This window comes from Bos indicus, chromosome 13, assembly GCF_029378745.1.
Source record: "Bos indicus isolate NIAB-ARS_2022 breed Sahiwal x Tharparkar chromosome 13, NIAB-ARS_B.indTharparkar_mat_pri_1.0, whole genome shotgun sequence".
Taxonomy (NCBI): Eukaryota; Metazoa; Chordata; class Mammalia; order Artiodactyla; family Bovidae; genus Bos; species Bos indicus.
This window is the reverse complement of record NC_091772.1, coordinates 11,031,019-11,043,717: the sequence shown is the minus strand read 5'-3', so window position 1 is coordinate 11,043,717 and position 12,699 is coordinate 11,031,019. Positions and strand designations below refer to the sequence as shown.

General features: G+C 38.5%; 1 protein-coding gene across 1 annotated transcript in view; it reads right to left on the bottom strand.

The window, feature by feature from the left end:
* Positions 1–12,699, bottom strand: part of LOC109567863 (ankyrin repeat domain-containing protein 26-like) — a 74,515-nt gene that overhangs the window by 47,854 nt on the left and 13,962 nt on the right. Inside the window, exons 7-10 of the mRNA XM_070801946.1 lie at positions 12,547–12,580; positions 11,358–11,427; positions 8,341–8,401; positions 8,052–8,248 (exon numbers count right to left, since the gene is read on the bottom strand). Of these exons, the coding sequence (XP_070658047.1) occupies positions 8,052–8,248; positions 8,341–8,401; positions 11,358–11,427; positions 12,547–12,580 (362 nt within the window). The remainder of the gene's footprint in view (positions 1–8,051; positions 8,249–8,340; positions 8,402–11,357; positions 11,428–12,546; positions 12,581–12,699) is intronic.

The following is a 12,699-nucleotide window of genomic DNA, read 5'->3' as shown; positions in this document are numbered from 1 at the left end:
AACTTCTTAACTTAAAAAAATACTTCTTAAAAATAAACTTCTTAAAATTTTATTCTTTAATAAAATTCTTAAAATGGAATACACATATTACTAGAGATATTTTTTAAAGTAAAAAATTATCTTTCTGAGATAATTTTATAAACTCTGTTGGTAAATCTTTCCTTATAATTTCATAACAAGTAGTCTACATAAGAAAAAAAATCATGAATTGTGATTTCATTCATTCAATGTGTGTGACTTGCAGATATTAGGAAAAGATAAATCACAATCTTTCTGGGGGTGGGGCGGGGTGGATTCTACATTTTTTTCTTTAAGACTGTTGCAGCTTAAAATTTTCTCATGACATGAAGAGAGTTTAAGAATCTCATTTATATAAATATAAATTATAATTTTAGTAAAAGACAAGATAAAATGCTTATTTCCTCTTTATTTTCAAGAAGATTCAAAACCTCCACCAAGATTATACCAAACAGTAAGATAAATTAGTTAAGAACATTAAGTATGTATCAAACAGTAAGTTAGTAACCAGAAGAAACAGAAGGGCCAAAAATTCTTAATTCATAATATATCTGCTAAGGCCTAAAATAGAGCTCATCTAGAATTGCCTATAAATGAAAGTTTTGCTAGATTAAACAGAAGACATCGCTTGATTAATTTCAAAGTGAGAATTTTTTAAAAAAGAGAAATCACTTCAAATTGAAATGAACTTCCAGAGGGAACTATATTCAGTATAGATATATACATATACAAGTGTAACCAGGTCACATTGCTATACACCTGAAACTAACACAGTATTGTCAATGACTACACTTTAAAGAAAAAAACAAAACCAACCACCAACCTCAAAAACAACCACCAAAAAAGCTAAGTATCAAATTTTCTTTCAGGTCTTCATAAAAATCAGCTATATGTCATTCAGAAGCGTATAAGTATTGAGTTTTCACAACCTCACTTTCTCCTAAATTGAATTTGAAATAATTTACCTCATATTTATAATATAGAGCACCTCCTCTGACTTACCCCCACTATTTCTGTTGTGTTTGTAAAATAATGTTTCATCTTGACCTTCATTCTGTCTCGTATTCATCTTTTTTTAATTTATTTATTTTAAATGGAGGCTAATTACTTTACAATATTGTATTGGTTTTGCCATACATCAACACGAGTCCACCATGGGTGTACACGTGTTCCCATCCTGAACCCCCCTCCCACCTCCCTCCCCAGACCATCCCTCTGGGTCATACCAGTGCACCAGCCCCGAGCATCCTGTATCATGCATTGAACCTGGACTGGCGATTTGTTTCACATATGATATTATACATGTTTCTATGCCATTCTCACATATCATCCCACCCTCTCCCTCTCCCACAGAGTCCAAAAGACTGTTCTATAATCTGTGTCTCTTTTGCTGTCTCGCATACAGGGTTATCGTTACCATCTTTCTAAATTCCATATATATGCATTAGTATACTGTATTGGTGTTTTTCTTTCTGGCTTACTTCACACTGTATAATAGGCTCCAGTTTCATCCACCTCGTTAGAACTGATTCAAATGTATTCTTTTTAATGGCTGAGTAATACTCCATTGTGTATATGTACCACTGCTTTCTTATCCATTCGTCTGCTGATGGACATCTAGATTGCTTCCATGTCTTGGCTTTTATAAACAGTGCTGCGATGAACATTGGGGTACATGTGTCTCTTTCAATTCTGGTTTTCTCGGTGTGTATGCCCAGTAGTGGGATTTCTGGGTCCCAGTTCTATTTCCAGTTTTTTAAGGAATCTCCACACTGTTCTCCACAGTGGCTGTACTAGTTTGCATTCCCACCAACAGTGTAAGAGGGTTCCCTTTTCTCCACACCCTCTCCAGCATTTATTGCTTGTAGACTTTTGGATAGCAGCCATTCTGACTGGCGTGAAATGGTACCTCATAGTGGTTTTGATTTGCATTTCTCTGATAATGAGTGATGTTGAGCATCTTTTCATGTTTGTTAGCCATCTGTATGTCTTCTTTGGAGAAATGTCTGTTTAGATCTTTGGCCCATTTTTTGACTGAGTCGTTTATTTTCCTGGAATTGAGCTGCAGGAGTTGCTTGTACATTTTTGAGATTAATTGTTTGTCAGTTGCTTCATTTGCTATTATTTTCTCCCATTCTGAAGGCTGTCTTTTCACCTTGCTTATAGTTTCCTTTGTTGTGCAGAAGCTTTTAATTTTAATTAGGTCCCATTTGTTTATTTTTACTTTTATTTCCAATATTCTGGGAGGTGGATCATAGAGGATCCTGCTGTGATTTATGTCAGAGAGTGTTTTGCCTATGTTCTCCTCTAGGAGTTTTATAGTTTCTGGTCTTACGTTTAGATCTTTAATCCATTTTGAGTTTATGTTTGTGTATGGTGTTAGAAAGGGTTCTAGTTTCATTCATTTAAAAGTGGTTGACCACTTTCAATTTGTTAATGTGGTGTATTACATTGATTGACTTGCGGATATTGAAGAATCCTTGCATCCCTGGAATAAAGCCCATTTGGTCATGATGTATGATCTTTTTAATGTGTTGTTGGATTCTGATGGCTAGAATTTTGTTAGGGATTTTTGCATCTATGTTCATCAGTGATATTGGCCTGTAGTTTTCTTTCTTTGTGGCATTTTTGTCAGGTTTTGGTATTAGGGTGATGGTGGCCTCATAGAATGAGTTTGGAAGTTTACCTTCCTCTGCAATTTTCTGGAAGAGTTTGAGTAGGATAGGTGTTGGCTAATCTCTAAATATTTGGTAGAATTCAGCTCTGAAGCCGTCTGGTCCTGGGCTTTTGTTTGCTGGAAGATTTCTGATTACAGTTTCGATTTCCGTGCTTGTGATGGGTCTGTTAAGATTTTCTATTTCTTCCTGGTTCAGTTTTGGAAAGTTGTACTTTTCTAAGAATTTGTCCATTTCTTCCACGTTGTCCATTTTATTGGCATATAATTGCTGATAGTAGTCTCTTGTGATCCTTTGTATTTCTGTGTTGTCTGTTGTGATCTCTCCATTTTCATTTCTAATTTTATTGATTTGATTTTTCTCCCTTTGTTTCTTGATGAGTCTGGCTAATGGTGTGTCAACTTTATTTATCCTCTCAAATAACCAGCTTTTGGCTTTGTTGATTTTTGCTATGATCTGTTTTGCTTCTTTTACATTTATTTCTGCCCTAATTTTTAAGATTTCTTTCCTTCTACTAATCCTGGAGTCCTGCATTTCTTCCTTTTCTAGTTGCTTGAGGTGTAGAGTTAGGTTATTTATTTGACTTTTTTCTTGTTTCTTGAGGTAAGCCTGTATTGCTATGAACCTTCCCCTTAGCACTGCTTTTACAGTGTCCCACAGGTTTTGGGTTGTTGTGTTTTCATTTTCATTCGCTTCTCTGCATATTTTGATTTCTTCTGTGATTTGTTGGTTATTCACCACCATGTTATTCAGCCTCCATATTTTGGAATTTTTAATAGTTTTTCTCCTGTAATTGACATCCAATCTTACTGCATTGTGGTCAGAAAAGATGCTTGGAATGATTTCAATTTTTTTGAATTTACCAAGGCTAGATTTATGGCCCAGGATGTGATCTATCCTGGAGAAGGTTCCGTGTGTGCTTGAGAAAAAGGTGAAATTCATTGTTTTGGGGTGAAATGTCCTATAGATATCAATTAGGTCTAACTGGTCTATTGTATCATTTAAAATTTGTGTTTCCTTGTTAATTTTCTGTTTAGTTGATCTATCCATAGGTGTGAGTGGATTAAAGTCTCCCACTATTATTGTGTTATTATTAATTTCCCTTTTCATACTTGTTAGCATTTGTCTTACATATTGTGGTGCTCCTATGTTGGGTGCATATATATTTATAATTGTTATATCTTCTTCTTGGATTCATCCTTTGATCATTTTGTAGTGTTCTTCTTTGTCTCTTTTCTCAGCCTTTGTTTTAAAGTCTATTTTATCTGATATGAGTATTGCTACTCCTGCTTTCTTTTGGGCTCTATTTGCGTGGAATATCTTTTTCCAGCCCTTCACTTTCAGTCTATATGTGTCCCTCGTTTTGAGGTGGGTCTCTTGTAGACAACATATATAGGGGTCTTGTTTTTGTTTCCATTCATCCAGTCTTTGTCTTTTGGTTGGCGCATTCAACCCATTTATGTTTAAGGTAACTATTGATAAGTATGAGCCCATTGCCATTTACTTTATTGTTTTGGGTTAGAGTTTATACTCCCTTTTTCTGTTTCCTGTCTAGAGAATATCCTTTAGTATTTGTTGGAGAGCTGGTTTGGTGGTGCTGAATTCTCTCAGCTTTTGCTTGTCTGTAACGCTTTTGGTTTCTCCTTCATATGTGAATGAGATCCTTGCTGGGTACAGTAGTCTGGGCTGTAGGTTATTGCCTTTCATCACTTTAAGTATATCCTGCCATTCCCTCCTGGCCTGAAGAGTTTCTATTGAAAGATCAGCTGTTATCCTTATGGGAATCCCCTTGCGTGTTATTTGTTGTTTTTCCCTTGCTGCTTTTAATATTTGTTCTTTGTGTTTGATCTTTGTTAATTTGATTAGTACGTGCTTTGGGGTGTTTCAACTTGGGTTTATCTTGTTTGGGACTCTCTGGGTTTCTTGGACTTGGGTGATTATTTCCTTCCCCATTTTAGGAGAGTTTTCAACTATTATCTCTTCAAGTATTTTCTCATGGCCTTTCTTTTTGTCTTCTTCTTCTGGGACTCCTATGATTCGAATTTTGGGGCATTTAACATTGTTCCAGAGGTCTCTGAGATTGTCCTCATTTCTTTTACTTCGTTTTTCTTTTTTCCTCTTGGATTCATTTATTTCTACCATTCTATCTTCTATCTCACCTATCTTCTGACTCCATTATTCTACTATTTGTTCCCTCCAGAGTGTTTTTGATATCATTTATTGCATTATTCATAATATGTTGACTCTTTTTTATTTCTTATAGATCTTTGTTAAACCTTTCTTGCATCTTCTCAATCCTTGTCTCCAGGCTATTTATCTGTGATTCCATTTTGTCTTCAAGATTTTGGATCATTTTCACTATCATTATTTGAAATTCTTTATCAGGTAGATTCCCTATCTCTTCCTCTTTTGTTTGGTTTGGTGGGCATTTATCCTGTTCCTTTACCTGCTGGTATTCCTCTGTCTCTTCATCTTGTTTATATTGCTGCGTTTGGGTAGCCTTTCTCTATTCTGGCAGTTTGTGGAGTTCTCTTTATTGTGGAGTTTCCTCGCTGTCGGTGGGGTTGTACGGGTGGCTTGTCAAGGTTTCCTGGTTAGGGAAGCTTATGTTGGTGTTCTGGTGGGTGGAGCTGGATTTTTTCTCTCTGGAGTGCAATGAAGTGTCCAGTAATGAGTTATGAGATGTCAGTGGGTTTAGAGTGACTTTGGGCAGCCTGTACATTGAAGCTCAGGGCTATGTTCCTGTGTTGCGGGAGAATTTGCGTGGTATGTCTTTCTCTGGAACTTGTTGGCCCTTGGGTGGTGCTTGGTTACAGTGTAGGTATGGAGGCGTTTGATGAGCTCCTGTCAATTAATGTTCCCTGGAGTCAGGAGTTCTCTGGATTTAGACTTAAGCCTCCTGCTTCTGGTTTTCAGTCTTATTCTTACAATAGCCTCAAGACGTCTCCATCTATACAGCACCATTGATAAAACATCTAGGTTAAAGATGAAAAGTTTCTCCACAGTGAGGGACACCCAGACAGGTTCACAGAGTTACATGAAGAAGAGGGAGGAAGGAGACAGAGGTGGCCAGGAGGATAAAAGGGGGAATCAAAAGGAGAGAGACAGATCCAGCCAGTAATCAGTTCCCTAAGTGTTCTCCACCGTCCGGCACACACAAAGAGATCCACAGAGTTGGGTAGAAGAGCAGGGGGATGGAGGAGATAGAGGCAACTTGGTGGAGAAAAAGGAGAGTCCAAAGTGGGAGAGAGCGGTCAAGCCAGTAATCTTGCTCCCGAGTAAACTTGAGTACTGAAGATTGGGTTCTTAAAGGTACAAAATTGATAACAAATACCAAAAAGCAAAGATTAAAAATCTAGAGTAGAGGTTGGATTTTCAAAAATTCAATATTAAAGGAAAAAAAAGTCACAAAAAGTATAAAATATATATATATATATAATATATATATATAGGAAGTTTGCTCTAAAAAATAGGGTCTCTTTCTCTCTCTCTCTCTCTTTTTTTTCTTTGCAAAGTAATAGTAGGTTATAAAAATGAAAAAGGAGTAATAGAGGACTTAAAAATTAAAAAATTTTTTTATAAATAAAGAATGATAATAAAAATAGTAAAAATATATATAGGACTTTCTCTGGTGTTGTGGGCAGTGTGGGGTCAGTTCATTTTCAGATAGTTCCTTGATCCGGCTTATATTTCTCAAGACCTATAGGCCCCTCCCTATGTAGTCGGTACTAACGACAGGGTTTTAATCTATTGCACCTGTCACTTCCAAGGAGGTTCCCTCGGTTTTAGCTTCTTCTGTTTGCTGGGCTCTTCAGTGTCTGATTTCGGCCCTGACACAAGGTGGGTGGTGGTGGACACTTTTTTTAGGCTCACTTGTTCAGTCGCACTGTGGGGAGGGAGGGACACTGCAAACAAATAACACTGGCGTGTGCTTGCAGTGCCTCAGCCACACTGGGCCTGCCCCTGCTCACGGCACATGTGTCCTCCCTGCCCACACTGCTCAGGCTCCAGGTTGCTCCGCCAGGAACTGTCGGAGGCCAGCCCTTGGCTGCCTGCACCTCCCAAGTTTAAGCCACTCAGGTTCAGGCGCTGGGGTACTCCTCAGAGGTGCAGACTCCGTTGGGCCTGCGTTTGGTGCACTTCTCAGGTCCGAGCAGCTCAGGTGATGAGGTGTTTGGTGAGCGCGGTTGGTGCGACTTATCGCCTCCCCCGTCCCTGCCGTTTGGTTTTCTGGGTGTACAACCAGTGCACCTTCTCAGGCAGATGTTGACCGTCCAGAATCCCAAGAAGTCTTGGTTAGCAACAAAGCCTGCTTGCAGTTTCGTAGATAATGCCTCTCTGGGGCTGCGATTGCCCCCTTCCGGCTCTGGCTGCCTTTGCCTGCCTGTCACCGGAGGCGGGGGATGCGTTGGCCTGTAGCTGGCTAGCTCTGCTCGGTCCTTTGTTGTGTGAGTGGGCCTGGTGGTGTCTTAGGTTAGGGCTTTTTGCGTGGTAGCTCTCCCACAGTCTGGTTTGCTAGCCCAAGTTAGTTCCCTCAGATTGCCCTCGGGGCATTCAGGCCCGGTCCTTACTCTAAGCAATGCAGCCCACGCCTCCCTGCCCAGCCCCCGCTTGCTAGTGGAGGATGCAGGCATCTGCGCTGCTTCTCCGCTGGGGGAGTTATCGTTTGGCACATAATCTGTGGGTTTTAGTTATTAATTTATTTTTCCTCCTGGTTATGTTGCCCACTGTGGTGCCAAGGCTCACCACAGACTCGGCAGTGAGAGTGCTTCCTCGTGTTTGGAAACTTCTCGCTTTTTTAAGACTCCCTTCCAGGGATGGATCTCCATCCCTACCTCTTTTGTCTCTCTTTTTATCTTTTATATTTTTTCCTACCTCCTTTTGAAGACAATGGGCTGCTTTTCTGGGTGCCTGATGTCCTCTGCCGGCATTCAGAAGTTGTTTTGTGGAATTTACTCAGCGTTCAAATGTTCTTTTGATGAATTTGTGGGGGAGTAAGTGGTCTCCCTGTCCTATTCCTCTGCCATCTTAGGACCGCCTCCTCTGTCTCGTCTTGTATTCATCTTATCCTTCTTAAATGAATTCTTCTCCTTCATCCCCCTCCCCGTCTTCATATTCATTTAGCTGTTTTTCCTAATTGCTTTGTAATTTTTTTTCTTTCATAATGGCATACTTAGTATGGCAACATTTATAAATCTGAATCATGCAGATATATTGCTCTTATTATCACATCATTTTGTATCATGACTTTGATGTCTTCCATTTCTGCGGTGGGATCCTTTTTGTCATCATAAGGATCAAGGGGATGGTGTGTAAAAAAGTACAGGGGAAAAAAGTGTTAAAAACAAAACAACTTACCTTTGCAAGACCAAGGCCTGCTAGAGTCTTGAGTGGTTTTGGAAGAGGATCAGGCCTTGGGGAGGCAGGATGAGAGAAGCCCTGGACTCCAGGTGATGGTTTGGGAAGGGTTTCAGCCACATCTTCAATTTCACTATCAGAATTATTGTTCTCAGAGAGGGTGGTATTCTCTCGTCTCACAATGCCACATTCTGCTTCTAATACAGTGAAAACAGGGGAGAGTACATGAGAACCTCTGTCATTTCAAATCAGTGAATAACACCAGGAGGACAGTCTTCAAATAACTTACGGTTTCTCTTGGATTGCTGAAAAGCCTTCATTAGCTTTGCTAAGTTTGGTTTTGGTTCCTTCTGGAGAAGAAAATAAGAGCTTGATGAATAATAAGTATCAACTTGAATAAAAGAATTATAACCTCCCCCATTACTATATGATCTAACACAAAGAACACAGGCTCTTGAGTCATTCAGATGTGGATTCAAATCCCAGTTCTGCCACTGACTAACCTTCTCATAGGGTAAGCATTATGACAGATGACATCAGAAACCCCAGATGTTCCTCTCCTTACCCCTAATTGACTGCTGTACAAATACTATGACACCCACTAGGTTATTTCTCTACCAAAATGTTCTAGAAAAAAAATTTATCCCTGGCAGTTTAGAGTACTATTGAAAAACTAAGACATTTAAATTAATTGCTATATTTTGACATATGCTTGCATGATATCTATATGCATGAATTATCACTTGGGAAGGGAAATATGAAAGTTTAGATTTTAGTAGAACCTTATTTAGATACGTTACAAGTGCATACAGGATAAGCTACTTCTATTCTGTTTGTTAAACAACTAAAGACAAATGATTGTTTCAATTCGGCTCTTTCAAAGAAAAAGGGAAAAAAAACTAAGAGTAAACCTGTAGGGAAATGATCATGAATGAAAGCCACAAACACACTAAACAGAAAGCCATAATCAAACATGTTCACAATAGAGGCAGAGAGAGATGGACTGAAAGAACAGACACTGAAGAAAAGTATTCCACAAGGAAAAATTAGGTTAACAGTAAAAAAAAAAAAAAAAAAAAAAAAGGTGGGGGAGGAAAAGAAAGCAAAGAGAGAGACGTTCCTAGTCAAGTACAAAGTTAAGGGAAAAAAATAAGTATAATAAGGTTTGTGGAAAAACACATATATTTAAAATTCATATACAATAGATCAGTAATATATCAGTATTCTTAAGGATATACTATGAACAAAGCCTCTGTTTTCAATGCTTTTATTAATATATAAATTATGCATCTATATTGTTCTTCAAATTTTATGAAAATATCAACATACATTGTATACAAAACATATATTTAAGACAGAGGCTTTTGTTCATAATATATCCCTAGTATAGCAGTCAGTATTACTCTAAATCTTTTTGTTTATAAATACTACCATATTAGAGCTGAATTTTGCCACTATAAAAAATGTCATTTGATTAGCCACACATGGTCATCTATCACTACCTGAATGTTGTAAAGTATTACTTGAGAGAGAGAAAATTGATTAAGAAATATTCCTAACTATTTACTGGGAAAAAGAACTGGTAATCAAAATTCTGAGGAGAATGTATGGCTTGAAAAGAAACATTTAATGGAACACAAGATGGGGCTAAAAAGGTCAAAAATTTTAACCTAAAATTCTCATCTCACAATTGGTGGACACTGAAAAAAATACTATAACCTTTTACTTTTCACGTATTTCTTATTTATTTCCTTGTTATGCAGGACCTCCTTCCTCAACATAACTCAACTGAACTATATTACCTGCAACATTATATAGGATACCATTTCTCTCTTCATTTATTCACATTCAAAAACTATTAACAGGATTCTTACACTCGAGACCTATGCTACGTGCTCCAGGAGATGCACAGTTGTTTCCTGAACTCCACTGGCTTACACTGATACGGGGCTGTAAGATGAATACTTCAATCACAGTAAGACAAAATGTCTGAAATCTGAAGTTTTAGAATGTGTCACAAGAACTTGGAGTAGGTTTTTTTAAAACTACAATAGAAAAAAAAAATCTCAAGTTGTAAGTTTTGTCTTACGGTTATTAAAAGTCTCTGCTTCTATGAAGTGAAAGTCGCTCAGTTGTGTCCGACTTTTTGCAACCCCATGGACTATATGGTCCATGGAATTCTCCAGGCCAGAATACTGGAGTGGGTAGCTGTTTCCTTCTGCAGGGGATCTTCCCAACCCAGGGATTGAACCCAGATCTCCTGCATTGTAGGCAGATTCTTTACTGTCTGAGCCACAAGGGAAACCGCTTCTATAGCTGGTTATTATTTTAGGCAAACATGCATTCTTCAATGAGATGAAGAGTTGTGAATATACTCTTAATGGAATGCTTGAGAAAACACAGTGGAATCCCTTTATAATATGGATTTTGGAGACACAGAATTTTAATTTCTAAATCTCTATAACTTCAACTTTTTAGTCTTAATGCAGAGCCAAGACAGAAACAGAGAAAGAAAAAAAAAAAAGGCCCTCCTAACAACCCTGCTGCTGCTGCTGCTAAGTCACTTCAGTCGTGTCCGACTCTGTGCGACCCAATAGACGGCAGCCCACCAGGCTCCCCCATTCCTAGGATTCTCCAGGCAAGAACACTGGAGTGGGTCGCCATTTCCTTCTCCAATGCATGAAAGTGAAAAGTGAGAGTGAGGTCACTCAGTCGTGTCTGACTCTTTGCGACCCCATGGACTGCAGCCTACCAGGCTCCTCTGTCCATGGAATTTTCCAGGCAAGAGTACTGGAGAGGGTTGCCAACGCCAAGAAACCAAAATAAAGTGTCCAGGGGTGGTGGGTAGTGGCGGGAGGGCAACTAGATGATATATACTATATAGTTTTGGAACTGAAAGGCTCCAGGAAGATTCCATGATTATTAAAATAAGTAATTATATCCACTAAAGACATCATTATGAGTGTTGCAAAAGTCATGTCCTTATGGTTTAAAATTCACAGTAAGACTCTATCCTTGACCAAAATTCATATTTCCTTCACTGCGGGAAAGCTTTTCCCAATACAATTTTCCTGTCACTGTATATTTTCCAGCCCATTGTTTTCTTCACCCCACCTTCAGTATTTACCAAAGTTAAAAATAAAAAAAAAATCAACTAGTCATATTTTTATAAAATAGTTTGCTCTGAAGAACTTTCCATTACAAACATAAAACAGTGAGAGGGACACCATTGCTGAATTTAAGAGTAAACACTACATGAAACTGAATTCAGAGCATGAAAACTAATTTCACAAGAGACCACCTTACCTTGGTTTCAGAACCTAACATGTCATCATCTGATGTAGGCCATGAATCCACACCAGGTTTGTTGGAAAACCTTTAGAGCATAAACACAAAGAAAATGAGTGAGTTCATTTCTCTAAATGAAAAAAAAAAAAAAAGAAGCAAGTGAAAGTTTGGCTATCTATGTAGTAAACGAAGTTTCTTGACATAATTAAAATTTGGCCTCTGTTTTAAAACATTTTTTAAAAGATATTTTGATGTGGACCATTTTAAAAGTCTTTATTGAATTTGTTGCCATGTTGCTTCTGTTTTATGTTTTGGCTTTTTGACCCCAAGGCATGTGGGATCTCAGCTCCTCCTACCAGAGATTGAACCCACACCACCTGCATTGGAAGGAGAAGTCTTACTAACCATCTTAACCACTGCACCCCCAGAGAAGTCTCCAAAAGAGATTTTAGTTACCTATTTCTGCTTCCATCTCTCCCAACCTAGGACATATCTAGGTAAGACTCATTCTTAGTTTCCATAGCAAAGACTGACAGCCAATATATTGGCAGAGCCTGAAAATAACATGTTTTCACCAAGTCCTAACAGCTGAACTGAAAATCTAACTGATGGACTGACATAACTTTTGTTTGCCCAAACTGCAATAAACCTGGTGACTTAAAGCAGAAGGATATGCTGCTCCTTCTCCATTGTCTGTCCCTGGTTCAGAGCCTAGACTGTGTCCATCAAAAATGGCAGTCTTGGTCCTTCAGCAGGGAAATCACTTATGGAGAAGGCCCCATTCCTCCCCTTCACTGTAAAGGGAATACAGGAGTTCCCCGCAATGTCTAAAACTTAAAATGGACACAAGTCAAAGAAATAATTTATATGTTTCACTTATATGCTACACGGGTACTTCTCAATCTCTGCTGAGGGACAGGAGAGTGGATGTTGGAGCCAGGCAGGCCAGCTGTCAAATCACAGGTCAACGCATTTTAACCATGAAATCATGGGTCATTCATCAACCTCCCCAAACCAGTTGCCTAATTAAGTAAAAGTAGGACACAGTTACTTTACAAAGCTGTTCTGATGACTCTATGAGGTCACAAACGTTAAGCACATAATGCAGTCTCTAACCCAGAGCAGAACACTCAACAAACATTAGCTTCTCTTCTCTGTGTGTTCTCTTAGTAACACATACAATTTTAAAAAATCCATCAAATCCTACCTGCTTAAAGAGTCTTCTTCAGAACTCTTAGCTGCTATTAAAGAAAAAAGTAAGACACATTTTAAATCAACAAAAGAAAAATACAGACGATTAAAACCTCAAGACTGATGTTTTGTTTAAAAGTGTTCCTTTGGGACCACACCTGGAGACCAC